Source organism: Pyrus communis, chromosome 13 (genome assembly GCF_963583255.1).
Source record: "Pyrus communis chromosome 13, drPyrComm1.1, whole genome shotgun sequence".
Lineage (NCBI taxonomy): Eukaryota > Viridiplantae > Streptophyta > Magnoliopsida > Rosales > Rosaceae > Pyrus > Pyrus communis.
In genome coordinates, this window is record NC_084815.1 from 13,268,622 (window position 1) to 13,295,076 (window position 26,455).

At 37.3% G+C, this 26,455-nt stretch overlaps 2 protein-coding genes across 7 annotated transcripts; one reads left to right on the forward strand and one right to left on the reverse strand.

The window, feature by feature from the left end:
- The first annotated feature begins 7,074 nt into the window (after nucleotides 1-7,074).
- LOC137712717 (E3 ubiquitin-protein ligase UPL7-like) lies at nucleotides 7,075-16,793 on the forward strand. Of its 6 annotated transcripts, none has more exons than XM_068451857.1 (15): nucleotides 7,075-7,196; nucleotides 7,319-7,441; nucleotides 7,679-7,922; nucleotides 8,000-8,592; nucleotides 9,782-10,771; nucleotides 10,865-11,199; nucleotides 11,717-11,995; nucleotides 12,106-12,358; nucleotides 12,843-13,013; nucleotides 13,128-13,220; nucleotides 14,041-14,148; nucleotides 14,597-14,713; nucleotides 14,798-14,887; nucleotides 15,057-15,153; nucleotides 16,391-16,793. In XM_068451857.1, the coding sequence occupies exons 1-14, from the start codon at nucleotides 7,173-7,175 to the stop codon at nucleotides 15,138-15,140; spliced, it is 3,504 nt and encodes a 1,167-aa protein (XP_068307958.1). In that variant the 5' UTR covers nucleotides 7,075-7,172; the 3' UTR covers nucleotides 15,141-15,153; nucleotides 16,391-16,793. The 6 variants fall into 6 exon arrangements, 5 of the variants coding, with proteins under 5 accessions (XP_068307958.1, XP_068307959.1, XP_068307960.1 ...); XM_068451858.1 differs by having other exon boundaries at nucleotides 16,416-16,793; XM_068451859.1 differs by having other exon boundaries at nucleotides 7,679-7,907.
- A 2,244-nt stretch (nucleotides 16,794-19,037) lies between these two features.
- On the reverse strand, nucleotides 19,038-19,565 carry LOC137712209 (protein CHUP1, chloroplastic-like). The gene has a single exon (XM_068451326.1). The coding sequence runs from the start codon at nucleotides 19,563-19,565 to the stop codon at nucleotides 19,038-19,040; it is 528 nt and encodes a 175-aa protein (XP_068307427.1).
- Nucleotides 19,566-26,455: the final 6,890 nt, after the last annotated feature.

The following is a 26,455-nucleotide window of genomic DNA, read 5'->3' on the forward strand; positions in this document are numbered from 1 at the left end:
CAGTGGCTACATGGACTCATCTGCTTGACTAAAACCATTGTGCCCAACTGTCGATGCTGTGGCTAAAAGTTTCGCAAGACAAAGCGAAGTTACAAAGATGGGGCTAAAGCGATGAAAGCAATTTATTAAATTTCTAGCAATATGATAAACTTTCACGAATAGCACCAAAATCTGACACAAGCTAAACAAAGTAGACTACTTATTATCATCTTGGATATCTATGGCTCGTCAGCAGCCACCCCGTATCCAGCAGCCATCCCACATTCAACAACCACTTTGCACTCAGCAGTTTGTTCATCTGACACCTCATCTTCAGCAGCTCTGATCGTGGAAGCTCCATCCTCAATTGCTCTATTTACAACAGCTGAGAAATCACACTTGAGCATTTTTCTTTGAAACAACTCGTCTCTACTTTTACGATTTTATTAATTTTTAAAGGTGTAAATCAGACGATCTAGGCACATTCTCACATTGAGGGACAAAATGGTATTTTGGTACCCTCAGGATTTTCTTACTTGCTTAATGAATCCAACGAATAAGTTATCGATATTACGATCTGCAACCCGCAAAGTTTATAATAATAATACTAAGTAAAACCATTTTTCTTTTGAACATACTAACCCCTTGTTTTGAAAACACATATATAATACTACATAATAGGTTTTCTGAAAAACCCTAGCATGCCATAAAACCTTCATAAAGCGTGTATGTATAAAACAGTGCTCAGTAATGGTAACATAGTCGCCCAAAGGCAAATCCATAAAATCTTCGTAAATTGAAATAATAAAGTACTCAACTAGGGGTATCATAGTTGCCCGAAGGCATAACCATCATCCGAAGGTGAAGTTGTACGACACTATGTTATGCCAGAGAAGAAATATATAACTACATCGCACACCGACACTAGTCGCGGGTAGTGAAGCTGTCCGACACTGGTTTCGTTAGTGAAGCTGGGAGTATGCCATAAAGATCTCACTACTCATCAACCATGACCTATGGCCATGGACAAATGCATACGTGTTGTGTGTATGTGTTGTATGATTACTCATTAAGTAAGCACCGAAAACATAAATCGCCTTTCTCGTATCAAATCATCGGAGCTTAAAAGCTCAAATCATCATCTCATAAACCATAATAAATCAATCATGTGAAAACATAAATTCATATTCGTGAATCCATCATATATCGTAAGGCGTAAAAAACCATGGTTCGTAAATCTTTTGTAAACGTAAAATTTCAATAAATCGTAAATAAATCATAAACAATGCGTAAAACGTAAAATCATTATTACACCTAGTCTTGTTCATGTCAGAATATCTCTGCATGAACTCAAGTGTCAGCATATGTCGATGAGCACTTGATATGTTATGTTTGTTTATGCAAGATTATGTGATTACCAGACATTAGATATTTATTTATGAAATATTGTGACATATTGAATTCTTGAGATATTGCAGGCTACGATAAGTATTTTCATACTATATGTAGTACGTATATTTTGGAAACTATACTTGTTTTACAGCGAGGGGTTATTACGTTTTCAAAAAGGTTTTTACAAAGCTTTACTTTTAGGCCTACTCACCCTTATTTTTCGCCCCTCCAGGTTTTAGTGGCAAAGTTTCTGTGTCGATGAGGATACTTGGCAAAAGTTGGAGTATGAGATTACCTTCGATGGTATATTTCTTATCCTACTTTTAATGTACTTATGCTCTGACATCACGTGTGAATTGAGTTCATTCTGCTCACATGCGCACTCTTGCATTTAGGCATTTTTAGGTTTAAATTTACTCACATTTTCCATATCACTACACTTTATGGCTTCGTCACCTTCCTGGTGTCAGCCAGCAGAACTCGATTCGAAGTCCAGGTGGACATTTCGGGTCGCGATGTGTTATCCTCTTTCTTAGAAGGCAATATAGATGTGGTAGCAACAAAAGGAGTATGCTTTGGCCCCTTCTTGTAGTCGAATCAACTTTCCCAAGTGACGAACGTTCCCCTCACTTCTCATAGTGGCAAGCTTTTCAGAAGCCAATCTAGACTTAGCCATAGTTGGATCTCTATGTTTGAACCCAGATACTAGAAATAGCTCGATAACAACCTTTTTGGAAGCAACAAAATTTCCACTAGCATCAAAGAAAGCCCTTGACTTTTTCTCAACTGAAGGTTCAATAAGAGGCTAACTTACCAACAACAGCGACTCGCGCCAAGCCCAAGGGGTTGAGCCTCACGGCTCGCCCAGCTTTGCACCTCAGTGTGCCATTCCCCTCGGCTCGAGCCAAGTCGAGCTCTTGGTTTCTACCAGTCGACACGTTGCACCACTTCGACTGCTGTTTTGCGGTAGCATAACCCAACAAAAAGAAGAAGGAAAAAAAAAAATTTCTTACCTTGATGCGGCATAGAGAAGAAAAACAATGATGACGATAATCAACACTTTGCAAAGGCAAGCAAAGAAGAAGGCTAAAGGAGGGGGAATAAATTTCCTCTGGCTCTTTCTCTTTCTTGTTAGGATAAAAAAATTTCTTCAAATTTATTTAACCCCTGCTTAAATAAGCTTTGGTGGCAATTGTTTTCCCTTTCCTAGAAGACTTTACTTCCAAGACAAATTGGAAGATCAACATCAAATTGGGAAACAGTTCTCTGCTTACCTAAGTAGCTTGGAACTTTTACACCTACTGCCATTTTTTGAATGTAGCCCATCAGGGTTGGGGGCATTTATGGAGCCAAAAACAATCCCAAAAATCCTAGGGGTGACATGTGAATTTTTCCTCAAGAAAGACAAGATTGCCCTCATTGAACGGGTAGGGCAGACAAATATTCCCACGTTGCATTCAGAGCTTTGGAAGTTCAAGAAGCAGACTACTAATGCTCAAAGCTCCCCTGATTGTGGCATGATAAAGATAGGGTTCATTACTAAATTCTATCTTTAATATATTCCCAATTGAAGATCAACTCAATCAAGTAAGGAATCCCTATCACAATCACTTAGGGAAACTTCCACCATTATCCCAAGGTCTTTCCTCCTAATTATCTTTCCTCCTAATTAATATCTTGGGAATATTATTTCCTCATTCATCCAACGGATGACATACCTTGACCAATAGGATGCCACCATGTGTGGGGCAAAACCTTAACATTATGGCAGGCCACCTTCTCTATAAATACCTCATCTCCACCATATTTTAGTAAGCTTTTTGCTACACATACAAGCCCTAAACACTCACTATTTTCAGAGATACTAAATTAGGTATCAGAGATCCATTGGCCAAAGCCCCCCATAGTAGGCTTGTGAGGCTTTGGTCCTTGATCAAGGGTTTTAATTGTTTAAACTCAAAGATACTGTTTTTGCCTTATCATTGTAATTCCCAACAGAGTTTTGAATTTTTTTCAATTCGCTCACCACATTTTCCCTTCTAATATTTGTAGACGTCAGTTAATTTGATACAAAGTGAGGAATTTAACATATGGCTTACATGTCATTTGTAAATTAAATTCAAGGGAAAGCTAATAAATTAATATGGGAACAAAGAGTTTGAGGCGAAGGTAATTTTACATGAGTTTTGCTTCGTTCTTTGGTAATCTTTGCATAGTTCCATTTATTTTTCACTCTTTGCATGTCTATGTGTCAATAACGTGGTAAGTAAGAAAAGAAGAAATTCAATGGGGTAAAAAAAATATAAATAATGCAAATTAGATCAACTAGTCTTTTTTTTTTTTGTGTGTGTGTGTGTGTGTGTGTGTAATATGGACATCAACTAAATCTCATAATAGTTTATCTATTATTTTTGGTTTTGAGGTTTTTTTTTTTTTTTTTTTTTTAATCCAAATAATTGATATCAAATTTGTCGCTAACGAGGTTCGAATCTTAGAATTTTGAACAAATGAAGAGGTTGATTACTAATTTTAAGGTAAGACTCACATAACCTTTACTTCTTCGTGTGTTAGTAAATATAGAGAAGTTGCAGTGGCCGAACCCGGATTCCTTGTGAGAAGGGACCTCACACAAGTATAGAAGAAGAAAAAGCAAATAGTGCTTATAAAATTACTAATGCAAAACATCATAATATATCCAAATAATTAAGTGGTCAAAATATGTATAGATAATTTTATCTATTTATAGTAATCATAATTATTCTCGACGAATTTCATATTTCAAAAACATTGCATGATGTCATCTATACTATTAAAAGAATTATTAAACTCAACATAGAGAATTACTAAAAATTTTGCAAACCCTAAAACTCAAGGAAAGGTAGGATAAAATAGAAACAAATATTATATAGAGAATACTAGAGTTTTACAAACCTTATTGCTCTTTATTCAATAAATATGGGATTTGGATTGGCTAAATATATGAAATTCAAGAAGAATAGGAGTAATAGCTCTGCCAATGCATGAGTGAAGGATGATTTTCTTTTTCTTTTTTTTAATTAAAAGGGAATGAAGGGTCTTAATTTGAATGTTATTGATTTATGATAAATGACCATTTGAAGTATTTACTTAATTTTGGGATGAGATTTGGATGAAAAGATAGACAATGATTGGATTTGCTTTGATGTGTTGAGAAGGGTTGCAAAGTAATAGAAATAGGTGTAATACTAATCTTGTTTTTTCAAGTGGTAGGTCTAGGACTAGTCTAGTCCTTGTGTGCCAGTGAGAAGTTGCAAAATTTATACAATATGAATTGTTTATCTTTTAGGTTTTCTTTAAGAAGTAACTTTACAAAAAAGCATCAAAATCCAAAATCCTATGATCACTTGATTATATGGGGATGAGGATCCTCTTTGGATTCTCTTTGTGGGGATCCGGAGGATTAATCAATCGCAACTGTTCATCTTTCATTGTGGGGTCAATTTTCATTAGGTATTGTTTATATTTAATTTTAAATAAAAATTTTAAAATAATTTCTAACCGCACAATGTACGATGAACGGACATAATTGTTGATCTTTTAGATCCTCACAAATAGGATCCAGATGGGATTCTATTCCATTATATAGTAATCATTTTAGTGTTTTTTGAAAGTATCGTATTCATTGTCACGATTAGACGTCTTATTCATGTAAAATAAATAATCGCATGTTACTAATTTCAAGCTATTCTAGCGTACCCGATGAATTTATTTAAGTTTCCATGATTGCTGGGTTCTGGTGGGGGCAGAGAAATGGGGAGCGGAAAATTCATTGGGTATCAAAAAATGTGTTAGGCCTTCCAAAGCATGAAGGGGGTTTTAGGAACTTTAAAATCTTCAATGATGCTCTTCTTGCCAAGCAATGTTGGAGGTTGATCACGGAGCCGAATTCGTTATGGGCTTCGGTTCTCAAGGCCCGGTACTTCCCATATTGTTCTTTTCTAGATGCTTAGTGGGGAAGCTGGGCATCATGGGCTTGGACCAGCTTATTAGTGGGAATAGATATATTGTTGAAGGGGGCACATTGGCAAATCATGGACGGGCATAATGTGTGGATTTGGGTTGACAGGTAGCTCTCATCCCTCCTCTCGGGCTATCTTATTCCAGGTGGAGAGGTGCCGATCACCAAGGATACCTGGGTAGCAACTCTTATTTGTCCAACTACTAGAACTTGGGAACTCAACTCCCTTCAACCCTTCTTATCCATAGAGGATCTTAATTCCATAAGTGATATGCAGATTGGTGATTCAATGAGTGGAGACAAATTCATTTGCCCGGCTACCAAGAATGGAGGGTACTTTGTAAAGATTGGGTACCAATGGGTTCAATCTCGAACTTAGTCCCCGGTGATGCAACATCCTTCTTTATCCCGTGTTACCCCGAGTCGGGTTTGGAAGTTCATATGGAAGCTTCAAACCCCAGCAAAGATCCGTAATTTCATGTGGAAAACCCTCCACAGAGCTTTGGTCACGATGGAAGAATTGTACAAACGGCGTTTCGCCCCCAACCTGACATGCCCGATATGCCACAACCAGGATGAGTCGATCGAACATTTACTATTATTATGCCCATGGGTGGAGACCATCTAGTTTGGAGGGATTCTTAATCTTAAGATTGACAGGAATGATGTCTCGAATTGGATGGAGTGGTTATTCTTATTCTCAAACCTGCATGTTGGTACTAATGGTGACCGAATGTCTTTACTATCATATGTAGGCTTCACGTACTGGCATATATGGAAAGCTAGGTGCAACCTTTTGTATAATCAAATACAAATCAATCCCACACAGGTCCTACGTGGAATCACTAACTCGGCTGAAGCATTCTTTGATGCAGCCTGAAGGAATCCGGAGCCATCTGCACTTGTGATGGTGGCTGATCAATTGTCCCGGTGGTTCTTCTTGCCACGCCATATACAAAAATTAATGTTGATACTCGTTGGTCGGCGTCGACGAGATCCGATTTTGTGGTGATTGTTTTGCGGGATGCTGGGGGCTCTTTCGTGGCAATGATCATGCATGCCATTCGGGCTCTCCGTGTGTGGGTGCAGCTGAAGCCGTGACCATCCTCAAAGGTTATGAGTTTGGTGTGGCAATAGGGCTTCGCAAGGTTATTGTTGAATCTGATTCCTATGAATCCATTTGTTCTCTTTTAGATTTGCTTGAGAATGGTAGATGGAAGGCCTACCCTTCCTTAGTGAAAGCTAAATGGTTAGGGGGTCTTTCCAGGACCATCGCTGGTATTGGATTTCAAGATCAGCCAACATGGCGGCGGACTCGTTGGCATTGTAGCGATGTGCGGAGATGCGCGATGTTTCCTGGGTCAATAGACCCCCATCTTGGTTAGTTTTTGTGCTTCAAAATGATAATTTACCCTGTCCTCCGTAATGTAATAGGGGCAGTGGAGGGGGCGACGTGATAGCTTGGCTATGGCGTCTTCCTTGTAACTCCCTCTACTATCCGTTGTTTTTCTTTTGCTTTGCTGTCTGCTTGCCTCGTTGTAGGCTCTCCATGTTATGTTTGGCTTCTTTGCCCTAATGAATTTCCCAGTTTCCAAAAATATAAATAAATGTTGGGATTTACGCGCGCTTTGGCGCGTCTAGGATAAAATCGAAAGTGCACGACGCGATAAAAAGTAAAGTAACAAAACAAAGGGGAAAGCCCCAGGTTAAAAACGGTCGCGAAAGATAGTCGTCGTTGACGATAAGCCAAAGAGATCGAAGAAAAAGCTCTCGATTGAAGCGTCGCCGAGCTCCGACGACGTCCATGGACAAGCCAGGCAAACATCAGGTATTACAAATTAATTATTCAACCCCAAATTCAATTTCTGTTTTTCCAGTCAATCGAAAATTGCGATTACATTTCTCAGAAATTTGAAATTTTGATTCGAAAATGGCGACCGGATTGCTCAGGTTTCGTTGAGAGGAGCGAGCGCCAAGGAGATTACCAGAGACGCGCTGCTCGAGAAGGTCTCTCAGGAACGAGAGCTCCGTCAGTACGCCCGACGGGCCACGGCTGCTGCTCTCTTCATTCAGGTGTGCTTTTGTTTTTGTTCATTTTTTTTTTAAGTTTCTTTTCTGTTTTTTGATGAATAAAAATTGAAATTTCTGTCTTTGGGTGTTGATTTTCGGCCTAAAGTAAGCGAATTTTATGCGATCAAGAAGCAAAATGCAAAAAAAAAAAAAAAAATGATAAAAAGGAGGAGAGTTTAGATTCTGTAGTGAGGGATATAAAAGGCAGTTTGTTGTTTATGTTTAATTTTGTGTTTTCAGAGAGTTTGGAGGCGCTACAGGGCGGCGAAGATTGCTGCGTTGGAGTTTCGAGAAGAGTGGGAGAACGTAGTGGACCGGTATACTAAGTTAGCCTTCTCTGCAACATGGATTTCCAGCAATGTAGTGAGGCCTTTTCTTTTATTTGTTACTTGTTTATGTACTCGGCATAGGAGCATTCAAACCGCTGAAATGTGCTCTATGAAGACTTGCTTTCAGATTCTACTGGAAAGTGTGAATTCTACTGGTATGCTTCTTTTTGACAATTGAAAAGTTTTCTTGGTGTGTTTTAACTGTTGGGTTGATTTCATTTTCCGTGTCTAGATTCAAAGAAGAACTATTGTTCCCTGGCAATTGGCACTCTTGAAGAAAGAAGAGTCTGGAGTTATCAGTCAAGGAAGCTGATTTCTCTCTGCATGTTTGTTCTTTCTGAGTGTGACACGTCCCATGCACGGGGTCAAGATTTTGTTGCTCTCACCTCCCTAGCAATGCGTTTTGTTGTTGTCTTAACTGATCTCAAAGGATGGAAGAGCGTTGCTGAGCTTGACTGGCTGAGTGCAGATGCAGCAGTGAAGGATTTAGTTCGATTTATGGGTGGTGGTGAAAGTGGTCTCTGCTTAGCCATTAGAAGATACATTAGCACGTTGGATCCTCCGGGATCTTCACGGATAAGCAGTAATATACAAAGAGATGATATTTTTCTGATTACTGCAAGTACAATAACTTTAGCTCTCAGGCCATTTCATCTAGCAAAGTTTGATTCAGATGGCCCTGGCATATTGGATGTCCATTATGTTGCTGAGAAGTACTGCGTGTTTCTACTTACAATTCCTTGTCTTACTCAACGCCTTCCAGCTGTGCTTATATCTGCTATGAGGCACAAGTCCATTCTCTCACCTTGTTTCCAGACATTACTGGTAAGGCTTATTAAATTTGAACCTAATAAGTGTAAATTCTTTTCAGTGAGGTACTCCCTTTAATGTACACTCATTAGAATATATGCTTAAGTAGATTTATCAGTATTCTTCGTGTTGAATCTTATACGATCTATGTATAACTTATGAGCAACTGCTGCATAATTCCAACCATAACCTGATATTTCAAATTGAAAGCTTATCTATCTCTATCTTTTTGCCATGTAAAAGGGATCTATTGCAATCAATACATTGACAAATTGTAGAAAAGGTCCCTCTACTTTAATCCAATTGGCGCAATGGTCCCTTAACTAAAAATCCATGACCATTGGTCCCTTAACTCATCAAAACGTGCAGCTATCGTCCTTTTCGTCAACTCCGTTAGAATTCCGTCAAAATGAGTTATTTTGGAAAGACCATTGCTACAATTGGGATAGAGTTGAGGGACCATTGACCATTTCTCCAATTGGGTTAAAGTTGAGGGACCATTGCTACAATTTTTCACATTTGGTTTTCCATATTTGCCCCTTGATTCAGCCTCACGTGCGTGGCACGTGGCTCATTTTGACGATCTAACAAAGTTGACGAAAGGACCATAGTTGCACGTTTTTATGAGTTAAGGGACCAATGGTCATAGACTTTTAGTTGAGGGCCATTACTCCAATTGGATTAAAGTTGGGGGACCATTGGTACAGTTTCCTCCCTGATCTTATTAAGATTTTGGAGAGAGCATTTTTCTTCTTCTGAAAATAATACAACCAATTATTTTGGATTGGGAATTAATTTTATTAATGGCTCAATACTTTGTTGACACTTATAAGAGGTAAATGTAAACAGTAAACATATTGTGTATGGTACCTTGGAGTTGCAAGTAGCAATGACTCAGAACATTTCTCCATTGGAGGCATTTTTTTCATTTATTTTATTTTGAAGTTGTCGACTTGGGTAATTAATGAGCAGAACTATTAATCATGTAATTTATTCGTGCCGTGTTTTGTTCATTCTACATAAATTGCATGCACCCATCTATCTGTCTGTCTATGCTATGTGATTTTTTTCAAAATTTCATCATCGTATTTGTCAGTATATAAGTGGTTTAAACCCAAGTTCTTTTTTTTTACTTTCAAATATAACTTATATGTCCTGTATTTCAGACATGTGGGACTGATCAAGCTTTTTCAGGTGATGGCAGATTTTGAAAGAGAAAATATTAAAAGAGATGTTAGATGTGGATCAGTCAAAGGTTCATTTTCTTCCCAAGATGATTCCCCCAGTTGGTTGGGCTCTTGCAAACATTATGTGCCTTGCAGCAGGGACAGAGAATGATTCCATTGATCCTGGAGGGTTCAGTCATGATTTGGATTTTGTATCATATGTCTCTGCTGTTAACACTCTTGCAGAAAACTTATTGTCTAGGCTTGAGAATGTTGACTGTGTCAAGGATAACCAGGATCTCCAAAGTGATGCTGGAACACATGAGAAGTCCAATACAGTTTTATGTGAGGGTGAGACGGGGTCCTTTGAGATGTACTTGGATATGTTTAGGCCTATTTCCCAGCAGTGGTATCTTACAGATCTTTTGGCAACAATGAACAAAGTTGGTGATATTCAAGGGTCTGAGATTCTGACACCAAAAAAATGGGAAAGTTTAGGGAAGTTGGAACTGCTAGATGTTGTGCATTTATATTCTTACATGATCAGAATATTTTCATGCTTGAGCCCTGCAGTTGGGTCGTTGCCTGTCCTTAACATGCTATCATTTACTCCTGGGTTTCTTGAGAATCTATGGAGAGCCTTGGAAACTTACCTTTACCCTGGGGATTGTCACACTGGTCCTGATCGTTATGATTGTATCAGTAAAAATTCTGGTGGTGTAGAAAAAGATAAGGGTTTTGAGAGAAAACAAAAACACACCAACAATGATGGATTTAATAAGTGGGCCACTGTTCTTCATAAAATTACTGGCAAGTCACAAGCAGGCGTTGATTGTACGAATTTGAGTGATGGTCAACCTAAGCCTAGATCTGTTCATGAGGATTCATCTGACGTTTGGGATATAGAACCTGTGAGGCATGGCCCTCAAGGTATCTCAAGAGACATGTCATGTATGCTTCATCTTTTCTGTGCAAGCTATTCACACCTGCTTTTGATTCTTGATGACATAGAGTTTTACGAGAAACAGGTAAAACAGTTTTAGGTTTTTTTACTTCTTATTTTCTATTTTCTGTTGATTTTTTTGGATTTTTCAGTTCTGATCATATGAGCATTTTAATAGGTGCCATTCACACTGGAGCAACAACGGAAAATTGCATCTGTTATCAATACATTAGTTTATAATGGATTTTCTCAAACTATTGGACAGCAGGGTAGACCACTTATGGAATCTGCAATCAGATGCTTGCATTTAATGTATGAAAGGGATTGCAGGCACCGGTTTTGCCCTCCTATTTTGTGGCTTGCACCTGCTAGAAAGAACCGCCCTCCAAGTGCTGTAGCTGCCAGAACTCGTGAATTTTTCTCAGCAAATGTAGGGTCAGATGATGCTCCGGTTGCCCCAAGTATAGGCTCTGTTATAACTACAACTCCACATGTATTTCCATTTGAAGAAAGGTACGGAAATAGTTGACAAACCGAAAAATCAAGGATTGCATAGTTCAAAGTTGTTTCTTCTGTATTGTTTGGCTGCCTTTGTGTACTTTCATAACTTTGGAGAAATCTTGTTTTTCTTGGTTGTTGAAACCCCATTTTGTGGCCTTTAAAGGACCTGTTATTGGCTTTTTCCACTGGTAGTTGTCGACCTTGTGTCATATGCCTTGGGGTTGAACAGGTGTGTTGACCTGAAGGTTTGGTTTCTATATGTTTGCATGTCCAATGCGATATGCATATGTGGCTACTCTGGCTTGTGAGGTTGAGTGAGCACTGGTAGGTGGGTGGGTGGGTTGGTAGGGCTTGTTCAATGCTGATTCTTCATTATTCATATAATTCTTCACTAAGTATGAGGATATCGAATTATGTTTCTCACTACTTACTTTTTTTTTAGTTTTACCTTTGACATTATTTTAACTTTGGTTTTGAAAATCTTAAAAGACCTCTGCTCTAAATTATTCTATATTTATTATCCTGGCAGAGTTGAGATGTTTAGAGAGTTTATCAAGATGGACAAAGCCTCTAGAAAAATGGCTGGTGAAGTTGCTGGACCTGGTTCACGATCAGTTGAAATAGTAGTTCGCCGTGGTCATATTGTTGAAGATGGATTTCGGCAATTAAATTCCCTGGGTTCAAGGTTAAAATCATCAATCCATGTTTCATTTGTCAGTGAATGTGGCCTTCCGGAGGCTGGCCTGGACTATGGTGGATTATCCAAAGAGTTTTTGACTGATATATCAAAAGCAGCCTTTTCTCCCGAGTAAGTTTCAGAGTTTGTAAAGATAAAAATCAATTACAAATTTGGCTTTCTTACATGGTTAGCAGCATATTTTTAAGTCAGTTTTCTAACCTCATCTTTCCAAATTGCAGTTATGGGCTATTCTCCCAAACCTCAACATCAGACGGACTTCTAATCCCTAACGTGTCTGCAAGGTTCCTAGAGAATGGTATCCAGATGATTGAATTCCTTGGAAGAGTTGTTGGCAAAGCTCTTTATGAAGGAATTTTGCTAGACTACTCCTTTTCACATGTTTTTGTACAAAAGCTGTTAGGTCGGTATAGCTTTCTTGATGAACTGTCAACACTGGATCCAGAGCTTTACAAGAATCTTATGTATGTGAAGGTAAACTTTGTATTTGTTGTTTGTCTTTGTTTCCTTTCTCATTTACTTTCTCAACCATCGGTCAATATTTTGGTGATAATTTAACTAAATTGAATTCATGTAATACGTTTTAAGATAAAATAGTAAGATTCTTCAGGATTTATCATAGACGATTTAAGAGATAAAACTTGGATGCGAAAGTAAGGAACTAATGTGCCTTGCCCTTTAAGGGGATATATGAAAATTATCCAACAGAAAAAGGCTACATGATGCCAGGACTACTAATTGTTTACTTCAGAGGGTCCATGTGGTTGCATTGCAACCCAAACTATTTGAAATAAGATGTTTTTGGTTGCTTTGTCCGAACTCTTTGAGATAAAGCAATGGGTATCTGGTATCTGGAAGCCCCCATTCTGAATTAAGTTTGTCTTACGTTTATTGAAATGCTTCGCCACGTATTTTATTTCTTGAAAGATTTTGATCTTTAGTTGTGTGGTTATTGCAGCACTACGATGGAGATGTGGAGGAACTCTGTCTTGATTTTACGGTAACTGAAGAATCATTTGGGAAACGGCATATCATTGAGCTTAAGCCTGGTGGAAAGGATGTTACTGTGACAAACAAGAACAGAATGCAGTACATTCATGGAATTGCCGATTATAAGCTTAACCGACAGGTTTTTATTTCATTCTGGTTCAACCAATGAAAATATATCTTTTGAAGATTTTTGAAAGAATTATTATTACATTATTGGTGAGAAAAATTACCTCATTTTAATGTTGAATTGCAGATTTTTCCTTTCTCAAATGCGTTCAATAGAGGGTTAGCTGATGTCATATCACCATCCTGGCTAAAACTATTTAATGCAGGTGAATTTAATCAGGTAAGTCCCTGAATGGATGGGTCTGCTTGTAATTCTAGTGAATGTTAATGTACCATTTAATGCAGGTGAATTTAATCAGGTAAGTCCCTGAATGGATGGGTCTGCTTGTAATTCTAGTGAATGTTAATGTATGACGGCTGGGTGCATTTTTTATGGATGAATTCATATAAGATATGCATCTCTCGTAACCTAATGTGCCAATTAGTCTTATGCTTAATATATTGATCATCTTAAACTTGTAAGATCAAGTAGTAGTCCCTTTTTTCTTTCATTCCAAAATAGAAAAGTAAAAACATAAATAAGCACTATCATTCTTTCTCGGTCTTACTTTGTTCTGTCTTTGGTTTAGGTAGCCGACTGATAAGGTGACAATTGGGAAAGAATATCAATATTAGCAGAATTGTTCCTTACTTGCACCGAAATTGCAGGGGAAAAATGTTTTAATTGTTGATCAATCGGGAAAAAGGGGATTAGAACTTATGACCTCTTCCAACATTGGGAGGAGAAACCAATAACCAAGAGCTAGTTGGTAAGAAGAAAAATGTTGAAATCTAACAATAGGGACCAGGGGAATTAAAATATAAGAGTCGCTTTAACTACAGGATCCTTGTATGGAGCTATTTTATCCTCAGATTTTCTGGGTGGGCCAAAGTTTTCTACTTTAATCTTTTCACCATCTAAATTTGTTCATAGTGACAGTAATTGTTCATTACGGTCCAGTATTCGGTCCTCAAAATTACATTTCCTTTTAAGGTTGCTGAGCTTTCATGCGCACGAGTCCGGTTGGTGTCAAAGACTGATCTATAATTACTATATGCAGTTGCTTTCGGGTGGAAACCATGACATTGACGTTGATGATTTAAGGAAGAACACAAAGTATACTGGTGGTTACTCTGAGGGGAGCCGGACTATTAAAATCTTTTGGGAGGTATTGACTCATCTTTAGAGGTTGAATGAGCCTATATAAATTTGTAGAATTAGGTTTTCCTATTTTAAGAAAGTACACTATTGGTTTCTCCAAAATGATTCTTGTAAAGTACACATTCCCTTTTTTTGTTCCTCACTGAATCACTATGGAGTTCCATATTTGTGGCCTATTATCTGTTACACATTCAAGAGCCCATATGCTCATATAAACATATTATGCTCTCTCTCTTCCCAACATCTGAGTGCAATGATTCATGTCTGACTATCAGAAGAGAAGCAATCTAACTTTCATCATTATCTGATTTTTAATGATGAGCAGTCCAACTATTCGTTTGTCATATTTTATTGTGGTATTTGTATTGTATCTTATCTTATACATGCCTATTTTTTCCTTGGGATGCTTACGATCCTTTTATGTTTTATTGAGTTTCTTCATACCATTATCACAGGTAATGGAAGGATTTGAACCTAAAGAACGTTGTATGCTTCTGAAATTCGTAACCAGTTGTTCTCGAGCTCCGTTACTTGGATTCAAACACCTGCAGCCTACTTTTACAATTCATAAGGTATCTTAATTGATCATCTACATCTATGTATGAAGTATCTACAATCAATTTATCAAACTAACTCAAAAGTTTGTTCTTATATAGGTTGCATGTGATATCCCTCTTTGGGCAACAATGAGAGGACAGGATGTTGAGAGGCTTCCATCAGCCTCGACTTGCTACAATACTCTGAAGGTACAATAAAGGGAGAAATACCCCCTATCCCCGTATATTTATCAATAAACATTGCAAAAGACAGTTCAGAAATGCGACCAGACTACCACTTATATCTGCAGGCCAATTATGCTCATTTCTTTTTGGCTACAAATAACTCTTGTTTTTTCATTCAATGTGATGCCTGCAGCTTCCAACTTACAAACGTCCAAGCACTTTGAGAGACAAACTTCTATATGCAATCAGTTCCAATGCAGGATTTGAACTTTCTTGAGATTCCCCTTCAGGTAATACTTTTTTCGTCTTGCCTTACTAAACCCTTAATCCTATCTTGTACTAACAGTATTGCTCACCAGTTACATACTAAAATTAGGTGAATTTTGATTGTCATTGATTGTACGGATTTTTAAAGCCGTAAAACTATTACTGATAGGTCATACTGAACAATGGAAAAGAATAACCCATAACCTCATATTCTTGTACACATTAGTCATTCCGGACAGAAGATAGAAGATATTGGAAAGGGAAGAAAAATACTTTAAATTATCTAATAAGATGGTAACTTCACGCACTGATTGCCTTAAAAGTTTTCATTTTTCCTTTTCATGTATAAAAATGATTTGGCAAATCACTGAGAAAGCATCAGTTACGTAGCTTCAGGTTCATGCATGGGATTTACTTTCACTAACTTAGAGCCCATTTACAGATCCGGGCATCACCTTATTAGCACTAAAGATCAAAACACCTGAAATTTCGCAGAGGACATCATCCGTCACTCTTACATGAAAAGCAAAGGACTAAGTGCTAAAATATTATCATATAACATATCTAAAAGACAAAGAGAGTGCGGTAGTATTAGATTATGCCGCTTTGGAAATAGATTCAAGATATGAGGTCAAAACCTTGTTGAAGTAGATCTCCAGCTAAGACCTCGTTGGTGGCTTCAGAGGGATGGAATCCATCCCAAAACACATGACCAGTCACATTGGTACATGTTCCTACGGACCTAGAGTTGCAAAGCACAGAGGTCTTTAATATACCTGTTCCACAACAAGCTCTTCTCTACTCGAACCCTGTTGCATGAATACATCACAGAAGTATTAGAAATTCACTACTCTTAGCATCAAACAGATTTTTTACTGTATTCATGTAGCAGTCTTGTTTTGTGAATGCTGAATATGTATGTTAAGTTAAAGAGGGAATGGATTTGTGATAGAGGAAATATATTTTACAAGACTTCAAAGAGGAGGCTGAGATTTTTCCCTTCGTTGTTAATACATTTGCTATCTAGAACTACCTTTGTTCTTAAGCAACAATTTAGGTGGGAGGGGAGGGGACTTTGTCTTCAGTAAAATGTCAAAAATTAAACATTGATTAACATACTTAAATTTTTCTTGACAATGAAATTTTGTAGCTAATATAGTTTTTATTTTATTGATTGGTTGTCAAAAAAAAAAAAGAAAGAGAATTCTTTTATTTAACTAATATAGATTTTATTTTATTGAACGGTTAACTATTCAACAGCGATGTTCCTTACCATTATCACCAGGATTCGCAATTATATCCAGAAGAGGCTGGAAGATATTGAAGACCACAAGCTTGAGGCATGGAAGCCTGTTCTTCAAATCTTGAGATGTGTTGTTTAGCTTATTGTTGAAAAAAAATGGCATCTTGGTTTAACCTTGGGATGCACTCGTTAGTTCCAGAGCCAAGCAGGGTGATTGCTGCTGGCCAACACCCAGTTGGTGGTAAGTTTGTGACTCCAACACTTCGTGCCTCGAGTGCATACAAATTCTGTCAGTGTGCTGCATATGTCATGAGTGTATTTGAAGAAACAGAGACTGATGTACAATTTGCTATATGAAACATAATTGAATTCGGTTCTGATGCAAATCTAAATCTATATGATCACTATGCATTTAAATCAGTTCTGTTTCACATACATTTAGATTTGGTCAGCAAACATCATTGAGTAATGTGATTATTTCTTCTTTTTTCGGGGATCATGGACAAAACGAGTAGCTAGAGATCTGACCAGGTTTGATACTGACTGTTATGTGCAAATAATATTGATGTTTTATTTAGAAAAAGCACTTCTATGGGAAGTTGCAGAAGTCCAGAAAAAGCACTTCTCCCTCGAATAAAAAAGAAACTAGTATGAATAATCTGAGTGTGGAGTGACCTGAATGAAAGTGGAATATGTTCAATGAGAATGTTTGAGAATTGGAAGAACATACCTATATACAGGGGTGTATGTATCCCCTCTGCTTCCTATCTCGCTCTCTCCTTCTTTCTCGTGTGATCGCATGAAGAGAGAGAGGAAGAAGAGGTATGCACCTCATTTCATAGAAGTTGCTTTCGAGTTTAAAAAGCGGTACAAAGCTGCCATTTTCTGGTAAGGAAATGTGTTTGGAGGTTATGCAATTTGTCCTATTTGTTAGCCTGTTGCAGTGAAAGTGCTATGACTAGGTCCAATTTGTGGGTTTGTTTTGAGAAGGGACAAATGATTTGATTGAAGCATAAAAAACTTAAGAAATCTTAAGGAAAAAGATTATTGACAGAATATAATTTCAGTTGTTATTTTTAGAGGATTTTACTCTCTAAAATTATCGAGAGATTTTTCAATGCTCAAAACATAAATTGTTACGTGTCATAACATAAGTAGATAGATGCTAAAAATATATTGTACAATGAAGTGATATAATTTGTAATGTTTCTTTATTGAAAAGCAGCTCATGGACTAAATGGACCTTGTCATGGAATGGCATTGCAATATCAAATAACAATGATCATATATTTTTATTTTAATCTCAACCAACCTTTTTTCTTTTCTGGTGTCTTCGCTAGTTGCAGCCTGTAACCTACAAACGCCCAATAACTTTGAGAGAAATGGTCTGTAAGGAATCCCCTTCAGACGTGGATTTTAAACTTCCATATTTGAAGGGATTCGATACAGATATTAGTCATTCGTGATATTCTGGTTAAACCAAGGTACTCTAATTCTCTAAAAGTATGTGATTTCCACCTGTTGTTTTACTTATAATTATTAATTTTTTTTCCTTCTCATTTCTTAAATATTTGTACAGAATATTTGGTTATTGAGATTTATAACTAAAGCAGCTTTTAGAAAGATTTCATTTGAATCATAGATAATCAGCCATTCAGTTCAATTTACTAGTTACTGATTTCAGTTCAAGGAGGAATTGGCTTTATTTGAGACATCTTTTATGTGAATTTAAGGTCAAATATTGTGTATTCATGCCACTGTTCTAAAAATCTCCGCTTAGGTCCCGCTTACACATTAGGTAGGCCACGGCCCCTATTAGTCTCTAGGCATTTGAAAATTAAGAAAGTGAACCTAAACCCGCTTAGGCGTCCATCTAGCACGCATAGGCACCCGTCTAGCCCACTTAAACCTGCCTAGGTCTCGACTGTCATTTAGACAGAAAGTTAATAACTTTCATATTGCATTTTAATTTTTCAATAAAATGTAAGAGATTTGTTGAATACTTGGACAAACACTCGTAATATGTTTGTTCCTCATATTTTCAATATATAATAAATTAGTTATATCCGCCTAGTTATCTAGGCGTTAGGTCTTAGTCTGCCGTTCGACTAGCACTAACTTTTTTTAGAACGTTGGTTCATGCACTTGAGCAAGATCTCCTTGCAATGTGATGCTTCTCTGCATAATCTGAAACAGAATGTCTTCCAAAACACTTGACTTCGTCATGCGTTTCTTTTTCATCCAGTCTTCCTCTTCCCTTCTCATTCCTTTCCACCCATCTTTTAAGCCTGCAGAATAACTTTCGTCTTTTCGAACGCTCCTGATTACTCCTCACATTTCCAAAGCAAGGTTTATTGTGCTCCACAACCATGCTAGTCAATTCATGCTCCATCCCACAATTTCCAGCTTCTGAGCTTCCTTCAAAATCTGTTTCCAGACTCTTGAGCCTGTTGTTCTTGTCGCGCTTGATTTCTCATCAACTTGTGCCCTTAAGCATGTATTGATCCACCTTAAGTAAATCAGTTCCTTGATTTCAGATGCACGATCCTTTTTCAAATTCTCCAACTCCTTTTCGAGGCCTGTAGTGTATAGTCCTCGATTTGGATCCCTTCTTCAATCTGCGTTATGGGATACCTTAAAATGGTTAGACCATCAATGTGATATCTAATGCATTTTTTCTAATACAATGATTTCTATTACTTTATAGAAGAGAGATTTCACCTTGGAGACTGAAGAAGTCGATTTTTCTGCCAACCCAAGCTTTGCCAAGAGCCCCTTTTTCTCATCTTGCAATTGCTCTAAAAGCGCTCTCAACTCCCCAGTTTCATTCTCCAGTTTCTTGATAACCTTTGTCTTTGTTTCTAGTGCACCATGAATTCCCAAAAGTTTTGCTTCCCTAGCATCAAGCTTCGAGTCTTGTTCGTGTATTAGGCAAGATTGCTGTTTTACTTTCCTCAAAAGTTTCTTTACCTTCCTTTGAAGCAATCCATTTTCTGATTCCCAATACTCCATTTGCTCCAAAGTTCTCAAACATCCTCCAACGAATTTCTCAAGCCTTTGGTTCTCAACCTCCCTGGATGAAGCTTCTCTCTCCAAGAACTCAACAAGAGCCATTACCAATAGCAACATATTCGAAAACTCCATAAGAACAAATTCTTGCTCTTTCAAGTCACAGTAGCGTATAAACTGCATCTCTAACTCAGATTCTCTTTTCTAAAGCTCATCAAGTCGGATTCTCAGCGCTCGAAATCTCTTGTTCCAATTCACGTTTATTATCTTGGATCTCCAAGCATTCCGTTGAATGTATACAAGTAGAGCTGAAACAATGTAAACCATCCTCGTATCTAAACTTCGGAAAATTGATCTCTAGGGAACACACCTGATCATCAGTTTCTAATGAAGACCCTTGCGGATTAACACTTGGATTAGCCACAATCATGGCACAGATGAAACCAACCACTGACAAAGGTTAAGAAGCACTGGCTTCATGATGATATCTACCTTCGATGTTGAGCTCTCCATCTTGCAAAACCAATTTGATGTTTGTGATAGGCTGTTGGATGATCAAATTCCGAACCCGATATCCCGATATGGAATGACAACGAAAACTTGATTAGTTTCTTGAATGTTAAGGCGTTGCTTCTTGTGTTTGGGTTTAGCTTTCTGTAAAGAGAGGTGGAGGGGGGTTTCTGTTGCCTATCAGAAGCTCAGAGCCCTTTATCTCACTTTCATACCACTTTCTTGGTGGAGTTGGGATTTGGAAGCTAACTCCTTTTATAGTATTATTTTTATGAATTCACACGTTTCTTTTTTCCTTTTGGGATACGAGTGATATAGGGCGCGACGGAATTCCAAACTGGGAACTTTTGTGTAAAGCTGAATGCCCTTCAACAAGTTACTTTTGCAATACAATAGCATGTTTGGTAATGTTTTGGAAAACAATTTTTATATTTTAGATAAAATAACGAGTACAAAATTAAAATGTGTTATTGAAATGGTGTAATAACTTTATTTAATGGTTAGGACAAAATTCTACATCAAACCAGCCCAATAAGACTGGCCCATACAAAATAGTTTATCAAGCTTCCAATTTTACCGCTAACGTCAGCTTGGCCTGGTTACGTTCACCATTTTCGCTTCAGACGGAGAGAGCAAAAGGTGTACAGATCTCATACTGGTTTCTCTCTCATGCATGTAAGTTTCTCATTTCATCAAGCCATCTGCCAATCTTCTTCTTCGTCAAATCAATAAGCGGATCTGGTTTTCAATTTAGATATATGCATCTGATTCTTTTTGGATTAGTAGCTTTTAGGTCCTCATTTTTGTATGAAATTTTAGGTCTGAATGTTTTTTTATTTTAATTTGATTAGTAGCTTTTAGGTTTGGATTTTGATGAAATTTCAGATCTTTAGGAGAATTTTAGGTCGGGCAAGGGTTTTGTATGTGTTTTTTTTTTATGAAATTTCAGGTTCTTAAGAAAAATCTCGTTGGCTTTTTGCTATCAAGGAAATGCGGATTCGCATGGTCGGTCTAGATGTTTTAGGTTACTACTCCACAGTTGGTTGAGTCTTTATAAGACATATTTGTGGTACAAGCTGCAATTACAAATTTCTTCATGGCTGTGTTGCCAAGAGAGGGCAGGATGTATACATTTTCTTGGGGCAACGATGGCAAACTCGGCCACCTAACCTAGCCAACTGATGTTGAGCCCCATCCCTTGTTGGGAGCACTTGAGAATGTACCTGCGGTGAAAATTGCAGCTGGATACTGCTAATTGTGGGAACATTGTTGAATTAGGTCACTAAATTAAATTTTTAATTGGGAACGATGTAAGCTTTACATGTAATTGTGACGCCACAGTGTCGTTGTTTCAATATTTTCATATACCAACAGCAATAGTTCGACATATCTGGACTTAATTTGAAGCTTGCATGTAAGTTTTATTGCGGTGGAATATGAGACTTTGGGTGGAAATTTTGTTTCTGCTTACATTAGAATGGAGTGATGAGAGTTGACTGTCATGAATTTGACATTACTCGTTACTAGATTTGGATTGTTATGAATTGAAAATGGGAAGTTGGTTGGTTTGAGATTTCTTGCACATGATGATGGCTAAAAAACCTCACAAAACAAAAGGAAGTGCTACAAATTGGAACCCCAAACTAGAGAGTTGCTACCTGCTTGTGGGGTTAGGGTGTTCACTAGGAAATAGTGATAGTACTAGTGTTCGGTTAGAAAAATAATGATTGCTCAGTTTAAGAAATAGTTAATGTTCAAATTAAGAAATAGTGATAGTGCCAGTGTTTATTTTAAGAAATAGTCAATGTTTAGTTTAAGAAATAATGATAATACCAGTCAGTTTAAAAATAGTCAGTGTTCAGTTCTAAAAAGTTGGTGTTTAGTCTAGAAATAGTGATAGTACCAATTTTCGATGTAAGAAATAATGATAGTACCTGTGTTCATTTCTAAAAATAGTCGGTGTTCAGTTTAAGAAATAGTAATAATACTCGTGTTTAGTATTAGAAATAATCAGTGTTCAGTTAAAAAAATAGTCAATATTTAGTTTAAGAAATAGTCAGTGTTAAAGTTTAAGAAATAGTGATAGTACATGTGTTTAGTTTAAGAAATAGTCAGTGTTCAAATTCAAACTCTACAATTGTTGATTTTCCTGTAAATAATTCCCATACATTTGACAATTGTCAGTATTTTCTTTTATCTATGTCCCTATTTCGGTGTTTTTGTTTGGTTGAAGTCACATGCATGAATGTGAAAATGCTACACCATATTAAATTCATCTGAACTGCTAGGGCAGAGATACGAAATTGGGTGCAGAAGTGGAAATGCAAGTCAAATATTAAGAAGAAAAGGAAAATGTCTAGTTACTTTCATTTTTTTGAAATTTATACAATTTTAGAACTAAGTTATAAATTGAATTTCCCTTTTTTTTTTTTTTTTTTTTTTTTTTTGTGGTGGGGTGGGGTGGAGGGTGCGGAGGGGAAGCACTTTTCAGTTATAGACTTGAAATTGAATTTCCTTTTGTTGTTTCTTTTCCTTTTGCATCCATGCGTGAATACGAAAATTCTTTCATTTTGTAAGATCAACTTTCTCAACTTTCTATTGTAGTTTTATTCAGAGTAGTTTTAACTTTTAACTCACATTGTTAATTTAATCAAAGTGGATTTATATTAATTTTTTATGAAAAAAAAAAATCAAATAATCCATGAAGAAAAATGCGAAGGATGTTGTAGGCATAATTTACTGAACAATTATGGCGGCCATAGAGAGAGAGAGAAAGGTGCGGCAATAGTAGAGAGAAAGAGAGAGATGTGTAATTGTGGATGTGTGTTATTCCACCTCATTGTGCCTTTATTTATAGTAGTAGGGAAGGTTAATTCCTTACCCTTTAGGATTACAACATTTAATAGGTAATCTACTCCTAATAAAAATATAAAATGCATTCCCATATCTACTAGAATTTACACAATCACATTCTTATTCCAATAGGATTGCAACACTCCTCCTTGATTGTGTAAATACTCAAGTAAATGATGCATCAGGTTTTCAGTGATGAAGCAAGTACAGTTGATGAAGTCGTCGGCACAATGAGCGAATGTGAGTCTCAAATCAATGGAAGAATGCATAAAAAGTAAAACTCACAAAACCTTTGCTATGGTAAAACCCAAGGTGGGAGAAAAACCCATAGACTAAGGAGAAAAGCGAGAAGTTGCATTAAGTCAAAATTATACGTCTTTTGGATGCAAGTAGAAGAGCTCTCAAGGCTATGATCAGCCCGGGATGGGTGCCTCGTTAAAATCTAGTTAGGTAGGAAAAACCTTGTGGGAAAAATGCTTCTAATCGTAGGGAAAAATAGTACATTAAGATCAAGTGAGTATACTTCTGGATACTCCCCCTGAGTTTGACATAACTTCCTAATGAGAACTACAAGCATTGCATATGATAGTTAGGCATACCCCAATTCCTCGGACAAGCTTCTAGAAGGTTGACTTTGGCAGTGACATTGTGTAGAGGTCAGCAAGGTTGTCTGGGATCGGCTTGCATGATTTCAATCTCCTAATGCTCTGCTGATGTAGATGTAGACGTACTATGTTTTGGCGTTGACTTTGTTGATGTATCATGTCTTGGTCGGGTGGATACATGCGGCATAGTCTTCATGGATCGCCGTTGGGACTCAACGATGGATGAAAACATAGCAAGTACTTCGAATATGCTCAACAAGAACTCTTAACCATGTCTCACTTGTGGCGTAGTGAAATGAGGTAAGTCTTGGAACGATTTGAAGATTTCGCAACTAAGGTCATATCGTGGACCTCTAAGATATTGCGATATCCCTAACGGTAAAGACATAACCATTTGAGGATTTTGCCTTGTGCGGGTTTGATAAGTAACCTGCGTTAGTATAACGACAAGGCAAACATCATTTCGAGGATCAGGGGGTTGGATCCGCTTGAGATGCGTTGGGATTTGCCCTCGTAGTACCTTCAAGGTGCATCTTTAATACCAATTCAGTGGTTGCGTGTAAGCGCGGTGCTGCATCTTTACCAAGATCAATAGGGAAGGAGATGTCCTGTCTAAATAAAATGAGCTAAGTACAACAAAGCGCAAAGTTGAACTTTAGATATGGAATTTAGTCCATAAACTCTTCAAGGGTCTCATTTTCATATAATGTATGGACGATCAAAGGTATACTCAAAAGTAACAGTGTAGTTCGACTGGTAGACCAAGGTACCGTCAGAATAACGCTTGACCTTCAGGTCAAGGCATAAACGAGTTTTCCTAAAATCCTTAATTCAAATTCCATCTTTAAGTGTGAGGCAGTTTTCTCAAGCTCTTTCGGAGTCTTAGTAAGATTCATGTTAACGACATAAATTATAACTCTAGCAATTCGGAATAAGACTTCATAGTTTAACACGCAAGGGCATAATTCATATCCCTGACTGATCAAATGATCACTTAGATGGGTATACCACATCCGTCGGATTGTAAGTGAACGTCTCAAAACGAGTTAATAGGGTGTTCCGTGGTTTTGGAACTATTTGAACCAGTCCATGTAATTTTTCGGGAACTTACATGTAAATCTCCATATCTATATCCCTATGGAGAAAACACTAACCACATTTCATAATGTTGCTATCAATCACATGACGTTTTGAGAGAAACCTTGGGCCGTAAGGCGTGCATCATATCGCACTATTTCATTCATCTCATAACGCTTCATTTCCCACTTGTAACACACAGGGTTACCTTGGGCAGTGTAGGAACAGTAGGTCCAATACACACTTTGGTAAGAAATTTGACCTGGATTGTAATTTCAGTTGTCTAATCAGTTTTACGTTGCCACTTAATCAACGGAACAGGGTTCAATATCGTCACTTTTCATTTATATCGGTAGCTACCATATAAGTGAAAATATCATCGATGATAATCTCATTTCAATTCCATTTAGCTCATCCAAACTAGTATACTGGACCAAGAACTTCAAGTCTCGAGAGTAATCCGGATTAATCTCATGAGATGGAAATGATTTAAGACAACGATCGAGTTTAGATTCATTGTTGTGTTGTGTCTTCCTCTTCTAGGGAAGTGAATCCTACGAACTGAATGATATGTCATGCTCCAGGCCAAGACAGATTGATTGGCTATCCGCCGGTGTATTGGACTGTCCAACAGGGGCGTCTAGACTGTCCAATAGAGACGGCACATCCTCTAGGGATGTTGACTCGACGTCTGTTAAGTATGTCTATCCTTGCAGGCATGTTTGCAGCTAGTATATGATCTCGTCACTTTAGCTAGATCAGAGAAATGCGTCTGGAGCAACATTTTGAAAATTAGAATTCATCGCCCTTGCTTATCACACTTGTGCGGTATGTGGATTGAGATGAGACATAGTGGGAAAAGTCCATGCAAATTTGTGCCGTTCTCCAGGAGCGTTGACGTTCTTATCTCCCTCTAGCGGCGGGAAGATTGTCTCATTAAAGTGACAACCCTCAAATAAGAGGTAAAGAGATCGCGTGCAAGGGCTTTAAGAGTGTTAGTGTGAAGGAGAATCATGATTGATAAAAGATACACATCATTCTTTGAGGACCCATGTTGGTACGTTGCGGCTGCACAACTTGGCACATGGAATGTAGACCTGACAATTTCTTACACGACCTGTTAACACGACACGTAAACGACACGAAAATAACGGGTTTCGGGTCAACACGATAACTAATCGGGTCATTATCGGGTCACACGATAATAACCCGTTAATAACGGGTCCTTAACAGGTTTACACGAGAGTGACACGCGGGTAACTTGTTTCGACACGATAAGAAAAATGCTATTTTGATGATTTTAATTTTTTAAACTACTAAAAAAAACTTACTATAAAATGCAATAGATATAATGAATATGTATATATTGTTTATTAATTATTATTCTATATAAACTTTAAATTTTAAGTTTTATTTATTTTTATAGTATATTATAGGCAAAGATTGAGATTAAAAATAAAAATATCAAGTAATATAAAAATACCAAACACATAAAAAAATTATAATAATTAATTTCCCGCCTAATATTTCAAGAGTTTCATCCATTTCCCGCCTAATGTTCGGGAAATTTTGCAGCCTATATCCATCCATTTCCCGCCTAATATTTAACCAAAAGAAACTCTAAGTGTTAGTTAATGTATCGTTTTGATGGGATACGCATCCTATGAAACAAATTTCAACGATCCAACCGTCAAACTTGTTTATATATGCTTCGAGATCGCATACGCCAAAATTTGCAAAAAAAAAAATATTCAGAGATCAAGAAACGAGACAAAACTTTTCAACGGTTATAAACGAAAAATCACGATTTAACGGTTGTTTTAACTCTAATTTTGATGATTTTTTACAGCTATACTCTTTGACCCTATATGAATATAATGAATGAATTCGATCTTCAATTTAAAATATTTACATTGGTGGATACCACAAAATCTTATGTTATACTTGATAAAAGTATAAATAAACTCTCAAGTGTTAGTGAATTTATCATTTTGATGGGATACGCATCTTACAAAACTAATTTCAACG

What these genes read in the sequence shown, in the direction of transcription:
- LOC137712717 (XM_068451857.1), top strand. Translation starts at nt 7,173, where the DNA reads ATGGACAAGCCAGGCAAACATCAG. An exon ending in ATTATAAGCTTAACCGACAG is followed by an intron (nt 13,014 to 13,127) that starts GTTTTTATTTCA and finishes GTTGAATTGCAG; the next exon opens with ATTTTTCCTTTCTCAAATGC. An exon ending in CTTGCTACAATACTCTGAAG is followed by an intron (nt 14,888 to 15,056) that starts GTACAATAAAGG and finishes TGATGCCTGCAG; the next exon opens with CTTCCAACTTACAAACGTCC.
- LOC137712209 (XM_068451326.1), bottom strand. Translation starts at nt 19,565, where the DNA reads ATGCAGTTTATACGCTACTGTGACTTGAAAGAGCAAGAATTTGTTCTT.